General features: G+C 49.6%; 1 protein-coding gene across 4 annotated transcripts; it reads right to left on the bottom strand.

Moving 5' to 3' along the window:
• Window positions 1-4,316: 4,316 nt before the first annotated feature.
• Window positions 4,317-19,217, bottom strand: DNPEP (aspartyl aminopeptidase). 4 transcript variants are annotated; one of them, XM_010336273.3, is made up of 15 exons: window positions 19,010-19,217; window positions 18,033-18,126; window positions 17,855-17,943; window positions 17,627-17,740; window positions 17,290-17,415; window positions 16,977-17,107; window positions 16,645-16,720; window positions 16,440-16,547; window positions 15,359-15,436; window positions 14,064-14,147; window positions 12,596-12,756; window positions 12,165-12,204; window positions 11,954-12,055; window positions 4,978-5,145; window positions 4,317-4,468 (listed from the first exon to the last, which is right to left on the bottom strand). In XM_010336273.3, exons 1-15 carry the CDS (start codon window positions 19,043-19,045, stop codon window positions 4,418-4,420), a joined length of 1,458 nt encoding a protein of 485 aa, XP_010334575.1. In that variant the 5' UTR covers window positions 19,046-19,217; the 3' UTR covers window positions 4,317-4,417. The 4 variants fall into 4 exon arrangements, with proteins under 4 accessions (XP_010334575.1, XP_003925541.1, XP_010334577.1 ...); XM_003925492.4 differs by lacking the exon at window positions 19,010-19,217 and adding an exon at window positions 18,729-18,920; XM_010336275.2 differs by lacking the exon at window positions 19,010-19,217 and adding an exon at window positions 18,549-18,690.
• Between the last annotated feature and the right edge of the window lie 263 nt (window positions 19,218-19,480).

Here is a 19,480-nt window from a genome sequence, read left to right as displayed (position 1 = left end):
ACTCCAGCCTGGGCAACAGAGCAAGACACTGTCTCAAAACAAACAAACAAAACACACATAATCCATGCTTACAGCATAATCAGGAGACAGAAAAACGCTACAAACTATGATGGTCAAGTGCTGCCAGCTGGCCGCTGCCAACTCACCATTAACACCAGGGAGCTCAGTTCTTTGGTAGCATTCCCTACTGTGAACCCTGGCCTACAAAGGACAGCCACCACTCAGTGAAAGTCTAGTAACTGCCATACTACAGCCGCCAGGTTCACCAACACCGCACTTGGCATTAACAAGTAAGAATCCTGGTACTTAGAAAATACACAGAATGGACTAAGTTAAGGAAAAAGGGAGAATGGACAAATACAAGAGAGAGAAAGAGTAGGAGGAGGAAAAAAGAGGAGGAAAAGGGAGAGAAGAAAAAAGGGGCCGGGCGCGGTGGCTCACGCCTGTAATCCCAGCACTCTGGGAGGCCGAGGTGGCGGATCACTTGAGGTCAGGAGTTTGAGACCAGCCTGACCAACATGGTGAAACCCCGCCTCTACTAAAAATACAAAAATTAGCTGGGTGTGGTGGTGGGTACCTGTAATCCCAGCTACTTGGGAGACTGAGGCAGAAGAATTGCTTGAACCCAGGAGGCAGAGGTTGCAGTGAGCCAGGATTGCGCCACTGCACTCCAGCCTGGGTGTCAGAGCAAGACTGTCTCAAAAAAAAAAAAGAAAAGAAGAAAAAAGATTCTGTATCTTGATTATGGTGGTGGTTTCCCAGATGTACATGGTATATCTGTCAAAATTCATAGAGTTTTACACTTTAAGTATATAATTTATTATATGGAAATTATACCCCAATAAATTTTTTTTTTTTTTTTTTTTGACATAGAGTTTTGCTCATCTCCTGGTCTCAGGTGATCCACCTGCCTCGGCCTCCCAAAGTGCTGGGATTACAGGCGTGAGCTACCATGCCTGGCCACATGTATAACTTTTTAACTCCCCATAAACTTAATTACTGAATGCCTACTGTTGACAGGAAGCTTTACTGATAGCATAAACAGTAGATTACCACATATGTCGTATGTTCTATGTATTATACACCATATTCTTACAACAAAATAAGCTAGAGAAAGGAAAATGTTATGCCTGTAATCCCAGCACTTTGGGAGGCCGAGGCGGGAGGATTGCTTAGGCCAGGAGTTCAAGACCAGCCTGGGAAATGTAGTGAGACTCTGTCTCTACAAGAAAACTTAAACATTAGCTGGGTATGGTGCTGCGCACCTGTAGTCCCAGCTATTCAGGAGGCTGAGGTGGGAGGATCACTTGTGCCTCGGAGGTGAAGGTCGCACTGAGCCAAGGTCTTGCTGCTGCACTTCAGCCTGGGCAGCAGAACAAGACACTGTATCAAAAAAAAAAAAAAAAAAAAAAAAAAGGGAGGGAAGAGAGAATATACTTCTGATCTTCTGATTCATTAAGTGGAAGTGGATCATCATAAGGTTTTCATCTTCATCATCTCCATGTTGAGTAGGCCAAGAAGGAGGAAGAGGAGTTGGTTGGGGCAGCAGTGGGAGAAGAGGTGAAGAAGGTAGAAGAGGGAGTTTTGGGGGGATCAGGAGAGGCAGGCATACTTGGTATCACTTTTTTTTTTTAATCTTTTTTTTTTGTTCCAAGACGGAGTCTTGCTCTGTTACTCAGGCTGGAGTGCAGTGTTGCGATCTCTGCTCACTGCAACCTCCACCTCCCGGGTTCAAGTGATTTTCCTGCCTCAACCTCCTGAGTAGCTGGGATTACAGGTGCCCACCACCATGACCTGCTACTTTTTGTATTTTTAGTAGTGACCAGGTTTCACCATGTTGGCCAGGCTGGTCTTAAACTCCTGACCTCGTGTTCTGCTCGCCCCAGACTCCCAAAGTGCTGGAATTACAGGTGTGAGCCACCTTGCCCGGCTGGTATAAAAAATTTGTTTTTTTTTAGACTGAGTTTTGTTGTCCAGGCTGGAGTGCAATGGCACCATCTCCACTCAATGAAACCTCTGCTTGCGGGTTCAAGCGTTTCTCCTGCCTCAGCCTCCCGAGCAGCTGGGATTACAGGCATTTGCCACCACACCCAGCTGATTTTGTATTTTTAGTAGAGACGGGGTTTCTCCATGTTGGTTAGGCTGGTCTTGAACCCCTGACTTGCCTGGGTTGATCCAAAGTGCTGGGTTACAGGTGTAAGCCACCACACCTGGCTGCTGGTATAACTTTTATTGGAAAAAATCCACATGTAAGTGGATGGATTTGAATGGCACAGGTCCATTTATTTGTGAATTTTCTTCCACCTCTGGGATAGTTTCTATCACCCTCCTAAAGTTTTCTTGCACCCTTTTGCAACCAAACTCCCTCTTAATCCTTGACATTTCAGCAACCACTGGTCTGCTGTCACTATAGTTCAGTTGGCATTTTCTAGAATTTATCCCATGGAAAAACTAAGGCAAATGTACAATGATATATGTATATGATATATTTATCTCAATGTTGTTTAGAGTTGTCAACTGGAGAAAAAAATTAAATGACCATTATTAACAGACTGAATAAATAATGAACACCTATACAATAAAATACTGCATGGGAAGTGTTAGAGTAAATACAGTCTTAAGGTAAAATTTTTTACATAAGTAATACATGGTACATTCTGTTGTACAAAAGGAAATCATTACAAAAAGGGTAAGGCCCTTTTGTCACTCTCAACCCAGAAAATCACTGTTAAAGTTTGATGCGCATTTTTCCAGGCTTTTTCTAGACATGTATATATCTACATGCATATTTATATACACATAAAAATATATAATAATTTTTTTTAAAGACAGAGTCTTGCTCTGTCACCCAAGCTGGAGTGCAGTGGCATGATCTCAGCTCACTGCAACCTCCACCTCCCAGGCTCAAGCGATTCTCCTGCCTCAGCCTCCCAAGTGGCTAGGACTACAGGTGCACACCACCATGCCTGGCTAATTTTTTGTATTTTTAGTAGAGACGGGGTTTTACCATGTTGGCCAGGCTGGTTTTGAACTCCTGACCTCAAGTGATCTGGCCTCAGCCTCCCAAAGTGGTAGGATTACAGGCATGAGCCACCATGCCTGGCATATAATAATGTTTTGAAGGTACATGGGTTTTGCACAAATTCCTTATCCTGTGTCCAGTTCTGCAATCTGCCTTTTGTACTCAACAAGTCTTTGTAATCTCTTTTATATTGCTACATACAGTATGCAATTGACCTTTTTCTCAATAGCTACCTATAATGGACATTTCATAGTGTATTTGGCCTTGCCTTTACTGAGAAAGCTTTAGATAGATTTTTGCCATTGCTAAATTAAATTTATATATATTGATATAGAAATATCTCTGTATCACATTAAGTTTTTTAGAAAGCTTAAATGGAACATTTATATTGAAATGAACTTTCATATAGGTATCAAAAAATTGGAAAGACACGAGTTTGCACAATTATTTTAGTGGAAGGAAGAAAGTTGGTTTATAAGCAGACTTTGACTTTTCTTTTGAGTTTTACTCTGTTGCCTAGGCTGGAGTGCAGTGGTGCAATCTCAGCTCACTGCAACCTGTGCCTCCTGGGTTTGAGCTATTCTCCTGCCTCAGCCTCCCAGGTAGCTTAGATTACAGGCATGCGCCACCATGCCTGGCTAATTTTTGTATTTTTTTAGTAGAGACAGTGTTTCACCATGTTGGCAAGGTTGGTCTTGAACTTCTGACCTCAAGGGATCCACCTGCCTCAGCCTCCCAAAGTGCTAGGATTACGGGTGTGAGCCACTGTGCCTGGCCGGACTCTAACTTTTCCATTTTTTCAGTGGTAATCTTTTTTCCTGATAATATGTTCACAATCAAGTAATATCAGGGACTGCCCAGAAGTGAATGATGAAGGGTATAAGGTATAGACCCTGCCCTTCTCTTTGCAGCTCCCAAGAGGGGCTGGAGAGAGGTTCGGGGAGGGTGGGAAACAGCTTTGGCTGTCCGGAGCAGCTCTGAAAGGGGCCCGATGCTGAACGGGAGTCCTGAGGGCAGAGCTGGACCGCTATCCTGGAGATGGAAGGAGGGAAGACCATTGAGGCCACTTCCCAGGTGGAGAACTAGGGGTGGAAGAAGTGACCCGCTTGTGGATCCAGGCCACCCTTCACCCCCTTCAGGCACGGACTTAAGACAGAGAAGAGATTTTAGACCAAAATCCCATCAGCTCCCAGGAGTGTAGCCTCCACCTGCTCACCAACTGCTCTGGTTCTGAAGGTTCAAGCCAGGCTCAACTCCCACTCCTCTAGTCTCCAAATAAGCACAGCATGGAGAGTCTGAGTGAAAAATCCACTTTAATATAATCCAGCTTCAGCTCAGCTGAGAACCTCTCCTCTCAGGTGCAAAGGGCTGGCAGAGAAGTCTTTCCAAGAGGGCTCAATCCACTAACAGTTTATGGCTCAGAGAAGGGAAGAGCTCAAAGAAGCCCTGAAATGGGAGGCAGCATGGAATTTGGAATTAGTGAGTGACCCGATGGAGATGTCCTGCCACCCACCTCCCACCAACAGATGTTCCAGCAAGGTAAGGACCAAGGTTTCACCTGTTCTTGACAGCCACCCCAGTCTTCTCAGCCCAGATCCCCTCTCTCCATCCCCTCATTTTCCATTTCTTTGGGTCAGGGCCCCTGAGCCTCGAGAAGAATAGGGACCCTTGTTTAATCTCTTTCTTCTTTTTCTTTTGTAGAGACAGGGTCTTGACATGTTGCTTAACCTAGTCTCAAACTCCTGGCCTCAGGCAATCTTTCCACCTCCCAAAGTGGTGGCATTACAGTGTGAGCCACCGTGGTTGGCTTGTTTACCTACCTGGCCACACCATGACAACCAGCCCCAATTACTCAGGCCAGTCACTTGTGATGGCGATGTTGTCCCAGAAACCAATCCAGGCACTAGAGGGGAAGGAACCCTGCTGCCATGGAGAGGGTCCAGGGTAGGAGTTACCTTGAAGAGGGTGAGGGTCTGGAGGACTCCTGTGGTGCAGGCCATCTCCCGGATAGAGTGCATGGCCAGTTGGGGGCTGCCTAAATCCAGCACCCGCAGCCCCAGCCGAGAAGCCAAGATGGGTCCAATGGTGGTTCCACAGGGGGAGTCATTCCGGACCATGAGGTCCTAGGGAGAGCAGGAGACCCATGAGCAACATGCAGTGTGTGCTCATTAGAGCCAAGGAGGAAGCCATCTTAGAACTGCAGGGCCGGAAGGGGCCTGGGAGACGGTCCATTTCTACCCCTCTTCAGAGCATAAAATCAATCCAGTGCAAAACGGCAGACCTCGAAGGACAATATATTCTGAATTGGTCCCATTCCATCTGCACTGCCACCACCCTAGTTCCAACCCACTCTTGACGCAGCAGGAAGGGTTTTTTTTTTTAAAGTATCCATCCTTCTTTGACACCCTTCGTCTTGCTTAATATCCACACCCACAGAAAAAAAATCACTCAGTGCTATCGGTGTCTTTAAAAATATTGCTACTGACATTTTGAAACGATTTTCTTTATATTGTGGTAAAAGAATAAGAAAATCAAAATATGATGCTAGATATCAAGCTTTTCAGTGTAAGAGAAAACAGAATTATAAGATCAAATAAGAAATAACTATTCTTCTTTTATGAATAAGAATTATAGTACTAACTCATAATTTTTATTTATTTATTTTTTCACAACATAATCTCCCCGTGATGCCCAGACTGGAAGTGCAATGGCATGATCCCGGCTCACTGCAGCCTCTGCTTCCCGGGTTCAAGTGATTCTTCTGCCTCAGCCTCCTGAGTAGCTGGGGCTACAGGTGAGTGCCACCATGCCTGGCTAATTTTTATACTTTTAGTAGAGATGGAGTTTCACCATTTTGGCCAGGCTGGTCTTGAACTCCTGACCTCAAGTGATCCGCCCACCTTGGCCTCCCAAAGTGCTGGGATTACAGGTCTTAGCTATTGCGCCCAGCCTCATGATTTTTAAAATAGGTACTCTTTTCTTGCTATGTCCATGGAAATGGTCCCAAAGTACTGTCCCCTCCACCAGGAACAATGAACACTTGCAGTGCCCGACCATGGTCTCTAATACCATTGTTTGCCAAAAACTACCGAGTCTGGGGGGCAAAATTAACATGACGTGCCTGCAATTTTTGTTGTGCTAAAAAGCAAGGAAACTTCAAGAGTCAAAGGGCACAGGCGTTATGCTGAAAGGGCTCCCACTGGTCAAAGCCATGACAATTCACTATAATTATAGTGGACTAGGTCATATTGAATAAATGAAATTCTAAGATCCTCTGACAGTCAGAAATGGAAAAGCAGGTCAGGTGTGCTGGCTCACACCTGTAATCCCAGCACTTTGGGAGGCCGAGGCAGGTGGATCACATGATGCCAGGAGTTCGAGACCAGCCTGGCCAACATGGTGAAACCTTGTCTCTACTAAAAATACAAGAAATAGCTGGGCGTGGTGGTGTACACCTGTAATCCCAGCTACTCGCATGGCTGAGGCAGGAGAATCTCTTGAAACTGCGTTGAGGAGGTTGCAGTGAGCAGAGATTGCACCACTGCACTCCAGCCTGGGCAACAGAGCGAGAACCTGTCTAGGAAAAAAAAAAAGGGAAAATGAAAAATTCTTTGTCACTTGACACTTCACCTTGAAAGGTAGATAAGGGAAAGAATTAGCATTTATCACGCTTTCTAATAGGAATGATATTCCATGACAACCAAAGAACCCTAGTTGATTGGAGGGAGGATCCACTTCACAGAAGAATGGAAGACTCAAAGAATTCAGGGGAAGGGGGCATTTTTTGGTAAATTCTAATGAAATTATTGATTTAGGCAAGGATTACCGTGAATGTTAAAACCATTAGGTGTCTGGTTAATAGGGCACCCACCCATCACTTATATGGGTTACTGTCAGGTCAATAGGGGAAAAACCACCATATAATGAAGGGATCAGAAGGCATCCCTGATCCAGTGGTCGATCTTTGCAAGGCTAAGGGTGACCCACCCAGGTATCGTGTGTGTGACGCCATATGAACACATCAGCCATGTCTTCCAGCCAAAAATGTTTAACTTGAGGCTGAGCATGGTGGCTCACGCCTGTAATCCCAGCACTTTGGGAGGCTGAGGCAGGTGGATCACTCGAGGTCAGGAGTTCAAGACCAGTCTGGTCAACATGGTGAAACCCCATCTCTACTAAAAATACAAAAATTAACTGGGCGTCAGGGTGCACACTGGTAACCCCAGCTACTTGGGAGGCTGAGGCAGAAGTATGGCTTGAACCAGGGAGGCGGAGGCTGCAAAGAGCTGAGATCACGCCACCTCACTCCAGCCTGGCTGAGTGAGACTCTCACTCTGTCAAAAAAAAAAAAAAAAAAAAAAAATGTTTAACTTGAATCCATCAAGTCTTCAGAAATTCCATTTGATAGGAAGGAAATATAGGTTTTACAGACAAGCTAAATGACACCATAAGGCGGCAAGGAGACATATCCAAAAGTTTCTTGAACAAGCCAATGCTATTTAAAAGGGACATTTAAGCAACATGCCAGCCAAATAGAATGCGTGGTCCTGAGTTGGATACTAGGGTGGGCTAAATAACTGTAAAAAAATATTTGGGGAATAACTAGGGAAAATGGAAAATGATCTGTGCATTAGATGAGGTACAAGTTTACTGAAACAACAATTTCCTGAAATGGGGTTGGGAGTGGTGGATCACACCTGTAATCCCCAAACTTTGGGAGGCCAACGTAGGGGGAGATCTCTTGAAGTCAGGAGTTCAAGACCAGCCTGGGCAACAAAGCAAGAACTCCATTTTTGCCAAATATAGAAAATTAGCCAGGATGGTGGCATGCATCTGCAGTCCTGGCTACCTGGGAGGTTGAGGCAGGAAGATCTCCTGAGCTCAGGAGTTTGAGGGTGCAGTGAGCTATGATCATGCCATTGCACTCCAGCCTGGGAGACAGAGCAAGACCCTGTTTCTAATTTAAAAAATTTTTTTTAAAGAAACTGCAATAGAAAGGTGAAGATGACTGAGTGAAAAGAGGCAACAAAAAATATATCCAATATAATATTTTTTAAAAGTATATATAAAGTTCAAGCATAGAAAAAATCTGGAAGACTATACCAAATTTCTGGGGATTCGTGTTTTATTTTCTCATCTCTATCTGTATTTTCTAATTTTCTAAAATACATGTGTCCTACTTCTGTTGTAGTTATTAAAAAAAAAAAAATCCCCCAATGTCTTATCACTGCTTTAGAATAAAATCAAATGCCTTTCCATGGCCTAGGTATTCCTACATGCTCGTTGAGCTGGGCCTCTGCCCTGACCAACTCCTGCTCTCATCCTGGCTCTACCATCCTGCCTTTCTCTCCTCCTAATGGATCAGCTCCTTCCTGTCCCCCTCGGGGCCTTTCTACTTGTGTCCTCTGGCTGGGACCCTCCCATAGCTGTCTCTTTCTCAGTGGTTAGATCTCAGCTCAGATAGAAGCCTTCCTGAGGGCAGAACAATTCAGCTTTCCAAAAGGCAGAACGAGCACTGTGCAGCAGAAAGAGCCCTGCACTGGCAGTCAGGAAGCCATGGTTCTATGCCTGACTCCACTAGAACTTGCCTGCTATGACTGTCACTGGACCACCCATGCCCACGTCCCTGATATAGACAGGTAGATAGATATAGAAACAGACAGTCATGCACTACATAGTGACATGTCAGTCAAGGATAGGCCACATATGTGACAGTGGTCCGTTAACATTATAATGGAGCTGAAAAACTCCTGTCGCCTAGTGACATCACAGCTGTTGCGACGTTGTGGCAGGATGCATGACTCATTTGTTTGTGGTGATGCTGGTGTAAACAAACCTACTGTGCTGCCAGTCATAGAAAAGCATAACACACGCAATTATGTACAGCATGCAATACCTGATAATAATAAACTATGTTACGGTGTATGTATTTACTATATTATGCTTGTAATTAATTAATTAATTAATTTTGAGACAGAGTTTCACTCTTGTGGCCCAGGCTGGAGTGCAACGGCGCCATCTTGGCTCCCTGGAACCTCTGCCTCCCAGGTTCAAGTGATTCTCCTGTCTTGTCTCCAGAGTAACTGGGATTACAGGCGTGCACCACCAAGCTCAGGTAATGTTTATATTTTCACCATCTTGGCCAGCTGGTTTTGAACTCCTAACCTCAAGTGATCCGCCCACCTTGGCCTCCCAAAGTGCTGGGATTACAGGTGTGAGCCACCGTACCCGGCCTATTTTTATTTTAGAATGTACTCCTTCTAATTTTTTTTTTAAGTTAACCATAAAATAGCCTCAGGCAGGTCCTTTATGAGCTATGCCAGAAGAAGGCATTGTTATCATAGCAGATAGCAGCTCCCTGCATGCGACTGTCCCTGAAGATCTTCCCATGGGACAAGATGTGAAGGTGGAAGACAGTGACACTGATAATCCTGACCCTATATAGGCCTAGGCTAATGTGTTTGTGTCGTTGTTTTTAACCAAAAAGTTAAAAAATTTTAAAAATAGGAAAAACCTTACAGAACAAGGAAACAAAAAAAGAAAATATGTTTGAATATTGTACAATGTGTTTGTGGGTTTGTTTTGTTTTTTGAGATGGAGTTTCAGTCTTGTTCCTCAGGCTGGAGTAAAATGGCACAATCTTGGCTCACTGCAACCTCCGCCTCCCAGGTTCAAGTGATTCTCTGGCCTCAGCCTCCCAAGTAGCTGGGATTACAGGTGCATACCATCACACTCAGCTATTTTTGTAGTTTTAGTAGAGACAGGGTTTCACCATGTTGGCCAGGCTGGTCTCGAACTCCTGACCTCAGGTGATCCACTCGCCTCGGCCTCCCAAAGTCCTGGGATTACACTGCACCCAGCCTGTTTATGTTTTAAGCCAAGTATTATTACAAAGGAGTCAACAATTTAAAAAAAAGAAGTTTATAAAGTAAAAAAGTTACAGTAAGCTAATTTATCGTTGAAGAAATACAATTTCCAAAATAAATGAGTGTAGCCTAAGTGTACAGTGTTTATAAAATCTGCAATAGCAGACAGGAACACCCTGGGCCTTCACATTCACTCATCACTCACTCAGGACAACTTCCAGTGTGGAAAGCTCCATTCATGGTAAGTGCTCTATACAGGTGAACCATTTTTTTTTTTTTTTTTTTTGAGACGGAGTTTTGCTCTTGTTACCCAGACTGGAGTGCAATGGTACGATCTTGGCTCACCGCAACCTCCGCCTCCTGGGTTCAAGCAATTCTCCTGCCTCAGCTTCCTGAGTAGCTGGGACTACAGGCACGCACCACCATGCCCAGCTAATTTTTGTATTTTTAGTAGAGACGGGGTTTCACCTTGTTGACCAGGATGGTCTCGATCTCTTGACCTTGTGATCCACCCGCCTCGGCCTCCCAAAGAGCTGGGATTATAGGTGTGAGCCACGGCGCCCGGCCAGGTGAACCATTTTTAATCTTTTATACCACATGCTTCTTGTACCCTTTCTTTCTTTTTTTTTTTTTCCTTTTCTTTTTTGTTTTTTTTTTTGGAGACAGAGTCTCACTCTGTTACCCAGGCTGGAGTCCAGTGGTGCAATCTTGGCTCACTGCAACCTCCACATTCCGGGTTCAAGAGATCCTTCCCAAGTAGGGAAGGCCTCCCAAGTAGCTGGGACTACAGGTACACGCCACCACACCTGACTAATTTTTGCATTTTTTGGTAGGATGGGATTCACCATGTTGGCCAGGCTGGTCTTGAACTCCTGACCTCAAGTGATCTGTCCGCCTCTGCCTCCCAAAAGTGCTGGGATTACAGGTGTGAGTCACCACGACCTGACTCCTGTACCTTTTCTATGTTCAGATACATCTACCATTTTGTTATAATTACCTACAGTTTTCAACACAGTAAGAAGCTGTACAGGTTTGTGGCCGAGGCTGTACCACAGTCTAGGTGTGCAGCAGGCTGTCTGTCTAGGTTTGTGTATGTCCACTCCATGATGCTCACACAATCACAAAATTGTCTAACGATGCCATTTCCCAGAACATATCCCTGTGGTTAAGCCATGCATGATGGTATATGTGTGTATATATGTGCATACACAATACTGTCATGTGTTATATACATATATGTATAAATGTATACAACATATACACGTACACAAATACACACACATACGCTGAGGAGAAATGACTAGATGGCTGATTTCTCAGGGAAGAGAGAAAATGAGTAGTTGGGGTTCCATACTCCCCAGCCCTGAACTTTCCCTGTGGAAGCCCCCAGGGTGTGTAAGAGATGGGGGGAAGTGGGGGTGCTGTGAGGAAAGGCAGGACTATGTGCCAGGAACACACTGTACCTTCAGTCTTCATAGAAATCCAGCAAAGTAGGCTAGGTGCATGGCTTACACCTGTAATCCCGGCATTTTGGGAGGCTGAGGAGGGCGGATCACCTGAGGTCAGGAGTTCAAGTTCAGCTTGACCAACACGGAGAAACCCCACGACTACTAAAATACAAAATTAGCCAGGCATGGTGGTGCATGCCTGTAATCCCAGCTACTTGGGAGGCTGAGGCCGGAGAATCGCTTGAACCTGGGAGGCAGAGGTTGCAGTGAGCTAAGATCACACCATTGCACTCCAGCCTGGGCAAGAAGAGGGAAACTCCATCTCAAAAAAACAAAGAAATCCAGCAAAGTAGACATCATAATCACCCTATTCTACAGATGTGGAAACTGAGACTCAGAAAGGTTAGGAGACTAGGCCAAGGTCACACAGCTAGCACTACAGCACAACCAGCACAGAATCCAGCTGTATCCAGAATCACTGCTCTTCTCACTCTACTGGGACACCCTTCACTCAAGGCTGTCTACCAAGCTCCCTGTTCATGGGGTGGGGGGCCCATCTGTTTGTGTCCCCACCAAGCTCCCTCCATCACACCTTCCCAGTCAGGGTCCACCCTCACCTGTAGGGGGACGTCGACTTTGTTGGCCACCTCTCTGATCAGGGCCTCTGAAACTGCATTTGAGGCATAGCGTTGCTTGCTGTTCACCTTGATCACAGGGCCCTGGGGAGATGCAAGGGTGAGGCAGAGGCAATGACAGGCCCAAAGGGAATGAGGGAGGACCCAGAGCAGCCAGGCCTCCAAGTCCCTGGGGAGAAATGGCATGTCTTACCTTGTGGAATAAGGGCCGATGGTTCTCTTCATGCTTGTCCCTGTAAAAGACAGATAAGAGCCAGGGATGGCAAACAGGAGCAAGCCTGTCAATACTCACCACCCTCCCATGGCAGACATCACTAATAGATCACAGCACTCTTTCCCGCCCAGCCCAGGGGACTTCAGAGTCATTCCACAGACAGGGTTCCAAGCAGCCTCCAGCAATAGATGGAAACAAATTTGTAGACAAACCCTATTCCACACACCTGGGTTAGGCATTGCATGACTTTGACCAAGTCAGTTTTGCAGTAGTGAAAAAAAGTGCCCCTGAACCTCCCAGCAGAATGAAGAAGGGAGGAAGGAAGAGGCTGGGGCCAGGGCAGAGCCTCAGGGCAGGTTATGCTTGGGTCTCCAGCTATGTGAAGACTGTGTCTGGCACGCGAAACTCACAGGTAGTTGGGGTGCACGGCATGGGCCATGTCTGCGCTGATCATGAAGGACTTGGGTATGGCTTCCTCGAAGGCCGTCAGGCTCTGGCATGAGGCTGAGATCCGCCGCAGCACCAGCTCTGTCAGCAGTGACTGTGCTCCCTGTGCGCTCTCAGACCCCACCTGGCGACAGCAGAGTCCTGACTCAGGGAATTTGGGTTCAGGGCCCTGATCTTAAAAGCCAGTGAGGGACCCAACTGGCCCAGAACTCCAGAATCACTTGGGTGTTCTTAGCAACACCCCTAACCCAGGGTCATCACTGATCACCAGATGGCGGGCTGGGGCCAAACTGACTCGAAGGGTTTTCTGGGGCAGAAACAGCACTAGTGGGTTTCCTGCACTGCTTCCCTTCCTCCTCCCGTGACCTCACATCTGGGGCTTGGCAGAGGTGCCCCACCCACTGGTCAATTTTCTTTTATGCATATGACAGAGACTGCTAACTGTTCATGATATCTTTTATTTATTTTCATTTATTTTTTTTTTTTCGAGATGGAGTCTCACTCTGTCGCCCAGGTTGGAGTGCAGTGGTGTGATCTTGGCTCACTGCAACCTCCGCCTCCCAGGTTCAAGCAATTCTCTGCCTTGGCCTCCCAAGTAGCTGGGATTACAGGTGCCTGCCACCATGCCTGGCTAATTTTTGTATTTTTAGTAGAGATGCGGTTTCACCATCTTGACCAGGCTGGTCTTGAACTCCTGACCTCATGATCCACCTGCCTTGGCCTTCCAAAGTGCTGGGATTACAAGCATGAGCCACCATGCCCAGCCATGATATCTTTCATGACAGAACACCCAACTTGCAGCTAAGCACTTAACCATCCAGCTAGAGATGACATTCCCAGACTGTTCTGTGGCTACACACACAACCATGTGTAGGGATGAATGCCACTTCTGGATCACGCCCTTAAAGCCATAGGGTGTCTACTTCCCCTTTGCCCTCTCATCCCTTCCTACTAACTCAGTAGAGACCTGATGGCCACAGCTGGAATGGCCACCCTGAATCCTGAAATAGAAGTCATGTGTTCACGACAGCAGGGAACCCCCTAAAGTGCTAACTCTGGCCTGGGTCGTTACATGAGACAGCACTATGTGTTCGAGCACTGTTACACAGCTAAGACTGCAGCCTCACACATGCAGGCATCATGAGGACCTACTCCTTGCTGAGCCCTGGGGCCAAGAGGATAGACTGGGCAGAGTCCTTGTCCTAGAAGAAGCTCACCATGTGGCACAAAGAGAGATACAGGAGCGGTGGTCACCCTCGAAGAAGCAGATCTATGTTCAGCCAGAGGAGACGCCAAGGGCTAAGGAGGCGCAGGCAGCATCTCCCCTGTCTTTGGGGCCCCCAGAAGAACCCTGGCTCATGGTGGATGCCTGGCACAAGTTGGCTACGGAAGACTCCACAGAGGGGACTCGCCCCAGAACCCTCCACATACCTCTTCATTGTCATAGAGTGTGATCATGCGCACGTGAGGATCCATGGCCAGGGAGCCAGGGCCTGCACAGGAATCTATCAAGGCCTGGATCAGGGAAGGACATGAGAGCATCATCTCCACCCTCCTTCAGCTGGAACTCAGCCCACTAGCACCTTGGGCATGCACACTCCCCCATCTGCCTTCCGTGGTCACGGCTTTTCTCTCTTAGGGCACTGCCTGGCACAGGGTGTGGTGGGGGCCTTTTCTTTTTCCTCCCTCCCTCCCTCTCCTTTTTTCCTTCTCCTTCCTTCCTTTTCTTTTTCCTTCTTCCTTTCTTCTCCTTCTGTCCTTCTTCCCCTCTATCCTTCCTTCCCCCTTTTTTCTACTTGTCTCCTTCCTTTCTTCTTCATTTCTTTTCTTTTCCCTCCCTCCCACCACCCCCCCCCCCACTTTTTTTTTTTTTTTGGCCAAATCAATAGCTACATAGGTAGAAACCTTTTCAACTGGAACTGGAGACACCATCCTCTGGGTGTTCTCCACCTTCCCATGCCAACGGCAGTAGGAAGATGTGGAGGACAGAGAGGAAGAGCTGAGAAAGCCAAAAGACCACCCAGATCCCGTCAGCGGACTGGGCCTCAGTGAGAAGACTAAGGTTCAAAGAGGCGACAGGCTTTATCAAGGTGACATGACTGGCTGGCTGCCTGCAGGAGTGGATGCAGGTCCCAGCTCTGGCTCTGGTCTCAAGCGCAGCCTAAAGCCTCTCTCCAGCCACAGGACTGCAGGGAGGGCAGAAAAAGGCCAAGGAAGATCAAAGGCAAGAAGAGAGAAAAAGAGGGAACTGACTAGGATGGAGAGAAGGTGGGGAATATCGAGGTGACTGGGAAGAGAGGCTATCTGACCGAGATCCCACAAAACAGGGAGAAGGCTCCGGGCTTAAGCCTGGCGGGTGGGGTAAGAAGCAGAAGGAAGTGGATGGTACTGTCTTGTGGGATGATAAAGCCTTTCCCTGAGGCAGAGGTTGTTAACTTCAGGGAAAGCAGCAGGAGCAAGGCTTGGACAAGACACCGTGGTGCCCTACACACCTTCTCAGCCTTCTTGCCTCAACTCCCTGACAGTGCAAAAGACAGAGGCCAAAAGTGCTGATATTGAGGCTGCAGCATGTAGCTCCCCCTCCTGGTCCACCTAGCACCAGGAGACTGAGCAGGTAGCCAATGGCTCTCTCTCACAGCCTGCTGGGGCTTCAGGCAGCTCCCCTGACCCCGAACACATCACCTCTGCTGGTGGTATGTGCTGCCTGGGGTGCCCCAGCTCCTCACCTGCAGGGCACAGAAGCAGCTGTGCAGATTGTCCAGCCGAGGAGCAAAGATGAACTCATCAAAGGCACCTCCCAAGACCTAGAGAGATAAGATAGTCAGCCCGACCTGCAACCCTCCACCCCACTCACCTGTTTCTCCTGCTCCCAAGGGTCACCTTGGTTTCTTGCACAACCTCTCCCTGACCCCTGGCTTAGGGCACTATATATATATATATATATATATATATATATATATATATATATCTGTGTATATATATATTTTCCCCCCCTCTGTTGCCCAGTCTGGAGTGCAGTGGCTCAATCTCGGCTCACTGCAACCTCGATCTCCTGGGTTCAAGCGATTCTCATGCCTCAGCCTCTCAGGTAGCTAGGATTACAGGCGTGCACCATCGGGCCTGGCTAATTTTTGTATTTTTCTTAGAGACGGGGTTTCTCCATGTTAAGCTAGTCTCAAACTCCTGACCTCATGTGATCCACCCACGTTGGTCTCCCAAAGTGCTGGGATTCCTTGCTGGGCAGGACTGAGCAGAGACTGGAGAAGGGGGCTGGGCTGGTGCTGAGGAACAGAAGGGTGGAGCCCTATAGCTCTTGACCTCTTCCTGTGGGTCCAGAAAAGGAAGGGCTGAATTGTTACCAAAAAGGCCAAGGAAGTAAACAGAGGAAACCAGCCAAGAAACAAACTTAGTTCATGTTCAAGCAGGACAGAGCATCCAAAGATTTAGCAATTTCTGACCGTCAGCAATTGGGAGACAGAGAACAGATGGCCATATCCAGGCCTCTTTCTCTAAGCAGTTCAGAGTCAGCGTGGGTCAAAGCAGACAGGGCCCACCTGTAGAAGAAACTCCTGGGGAATCTGTAAAAAGGGCCAATTCCCAGCTAGTCCTTGCAGGCAGGTCTGGGGTGGGGAACTTGTCTTTCTGAGAACCAGTGCCCTAGAAGCAGCGGGGGATATGTTCACTGGGAGGAACAGGATGAGAGTAACTGAGGGCTTGGTGGAGATGACAAGTGCTTCCGCAGGACATGCTAGGGGTGGCTGGGGTCCCGGAGGCCTCCACCCACAGGTTGCTACAGCCAGTCCTCACCGCAGGCTGGGTGTCTGCCAGGCAGAGCTCCATCTCTACTATGTCCTTGGGGCTCAGATCCAGATGGGTACAGAGCAGGGACATGAGGACCGAGTGGTGCCGCTCATCCTACAGGGCAGATGGACGTCAGGAAGAGTCCATTCCTCCTCTCCTCCCTCCGTCTCAGGGGACTCTGCCGCCCTCCCCATGATCAGGTGACTCTTACTGTAGCATTAAGAGACCCTGGCTCTGGAGTCCCCTTCTCCAGCTCCTCCTGGACTGCTGTGGCAAGAATGGGGACTCTGTGGGGAGACGTGGTTTGGGAGGGGATTGTAAGGCACAGCAGAGGGGGGCATTGGTGAGTTCAGGTGCCTCCTGATGGGCAGCTGCCCCTGCCCTTCAATTTCCAGCCCACTCCCCAAATGGCAGGGCTGTGAGGACCCTTGGAAATTAACTGGGTCCACAGAGTAAAATGTGACTGTGGCTACGATTAGGTAATCGTCACCTGGGACCATTCTCCATCCCTCCCAGCCGCCCCCATCCCCGCCCCAGTCTCACAGGTGCATCTCTGTGTTGGGCCCAAAGTTCTCGTTGATATTTCGCTGCAGATGGATGGCCAGGTGCGGAATGCGAAGAATGGGCCGCTCCACGTGCACCAGCCGCTGCTCCAGCTGACCTGAGGTAGGGCACTGCGGCCAGCCAGGCCAGGTCAGCCCAGGGTGCCTCCCACCCCAGTGGTAAGCCTTCACTTCACTCAGACTAACCAGGGTGGTTCTCTGACCAGACTGCCCCCAGCCCTCTTCCCCACAAGTAAACTAAGGAATGTGGCAGTCTTCTGAGGAGGCCCCGCCATCCCAACCTTGGTTCCCACCTTGACAATGAGGCGTCCAGCCAGAGTCAGGTCACGGTCAAACCAGGTGCTCCAGATGCCACCACCGTAGGTCTCCACACCGACTTGCTGGAAACCCACTTGGCTGCGGCGAGACCGACGTTTCACCTGAGTGTAAAGATGGAGGAGAGGTCAGAGGAGGCTTCATGATGAGATGTGGAGATGAGACTTGGGCTACTCAAAAGTAATAGACAGTTAATGTCACATGAAAGGCTCAAAGTGCGGAGGAAGGCTCCATCCCCCAGTGTACCTCCCAGTTTTCTTTCACCCTATAATCCCCGACACCTCCTCCCACCCCACCACAGTCCCAGTTCCTTACCCGGAGGCAGGGGCTATCCGTATGGGCCCCAATGAGGGTGAAGCCATTGCCAGGAACGTACTGGCCCCCTACAGCAAAAGCTATGATGGTGGAGGAATTCCTGGTCATGAAGTACTGAGGGGAGAGGTAGGAAGGACAGGGGTGTGAGTTGCATTAGCCAGCTGGCACACAGGGCTTTGAGACCCATCCCAGGGACCTGCCTTTCCACCCCCACCCCACCTGCAATACCTTGCGTTCTGGCTTAATATCCCATGTTTCAGTCTCCTTGAGTTCACTAAAGCCAGCCTGGAGGAGGCGGTTGCGGCATTCAGCCACAGCTGTTGAAAAAGCACCCTCTCACAGTGATGGAAGGTAGTCGGGAGCACACCAGCCTCCACCCTCCTCTCTTACCCTGGCCATCACTTACCGTGGAAAGGAGAGGGACTCCGGTTCACGAACTTGAGTAGTTCTTTGGCTGCAGTCTGTACCGCTTCTTTGCGGGCCTTACTGGTCATGACCACCTAGGAGAGGGGGCGCTCAGATTCCTACGATGTCTGGGATCCCTGACCTCTCACCCAGGTTCCGAGGATTCTCCCTTCCCCACCCCCAGAAATGACCAACCCAAGGCACAGACCTCTGCTTGCTTCCGCCCGTCCCCACCGAGAGACCCAAACCCGACCCAAATCCAGGGCTGAAACTCTCCGTTGAAAGCTTCAACTCGCTTGCCCAGGATCACGAACCGGGCGCGCCCACTAATCCGAGCTTCAGCATAACTCCCTAAGTCCCAACCTTAGGTCCCCGCCCAGCTAGGAAATCCAGATCTCCCAAACTCCAGGATCCTAAGCTGGCCGCGTACTCTGAGGCTACCTGCATCACGTGCGCGACCCCAGCTCGGAGCCAAAGCCCTGTGCCCCAAGGAACACCTCGCCTCCTCTCCACCCACCCAGTCTCTCGCAGGACTCTCCCTTTCAGCCCCGGGAAGGTCAGGTCACCCCCCGCGGGGCTTTCGGTTTCGCTTTGGATCCGGCGGCTTCATCGCACCGCCGCGCTAAGTTTGGGCCCAGGAGGGCGCCGGACCCGGTCTGGGATCGAAATTCAAGCGGGGCCGGCGGGGACCGCCTACCTGCATGGTCCCGCGCAGGGGATTATGTCCGCTCATCGGGCCCCCGCGCTCGGCCCGCCTCCGCCGCGCCGCCTGCCCCTCCCCTCACCAGCCCTGCAGGTCCTCCTCGTGCCCCTTCAGGCTGCGCCGCGCGCCCAGGCCTCCATCAAGATTCCTCGCCGCACCGCCCCTTGCCAGGCCGTCCCGCCCCACGTCGAGCCTCCCCGCCCATTCCTCTCCGCCCCGCCCCTCAAAGGCCGCCCCCGCCCACCACGCTCCGCCCCGCCCCTCACGAGGCTTACCCTGTCCGCTCCGCCCTTCGCTGGGCTCCCCACCATCTGTCCTTGCTCCCCGCACTCCCGAGTTTGGCCGCGCCGCCCGCCCCGCCCCTCGGCAGACAGCACCGCCAGTCCTGCCCCTTGCCAGGCTGCACCGTCCGCCCTGCTTTGCCCCGCCCCTCACCAGGTTTCCCCCCTGCGCTCCGACCCTCGCAGTACCACCACCTGCCCTGCCCCCGCCCTTGCTCTGCCCCTAGTCTGGCCGCAGAGCCCACCCCGCCCTTCTCGGGGCTGCACCTCCCGTCCCGCCCCTCTCAACCTTTCTCGTCCGCCCCGCCCCTCGCCAGACTGCACCGCCCGCCCTGCTTCCGCCCCACCCCTCACCAGGCCGCGCCTCCGCCTCTACCCTGCCCTAGTCTCCGCCCCTGCGAGGGCTGCTCCTCAGGCCCCGCCCCTCACCTCCCTATTTCCCTCCGCGCTACCCGCTGGCGCCGC

Source organism: Saimiri boliviensis, chromosome 5, assembly GCF_048565385.1.
Source record: "Saimiri boliviensis isolate mSaiBol1 chromosome 5, mSaiBol1.pri, whole genome shotgun sequence".
Classification (NCBI taxonomy): Eukaryota; Metazoa; Chordata; class Mammalia; order Primates; family Cebidae; genus Saimiri; species Saimiri boliviensis.
Note: the sequence above shows the minus strand (reverse complement) of the source record. Positions and strands in the feature narration are given on the sequence as shown.

Coding starts and splice junctions, on each gene's coding strand:
- DNPEP (XM_010336273.3), bottom strand. CDS start 19,045: ATGGTGGGGAGCCCAGCGAAGGGCGGAGCGGACAGG. Junction 12,205..12,595: donor GCCGTGCACCCCAACTACCT/GTGAGTTTCGCG, acceptor TGTCTTTTACAG/GGACAAGCATGAAGAGAACC. Junction 12,056..12,164: donor ATCGGCCCTTATTCCACAAG/GTAAGACATGCC, acceptor GCATCTCCCCAG/GGCCCTGTGATCAAGGTGAA.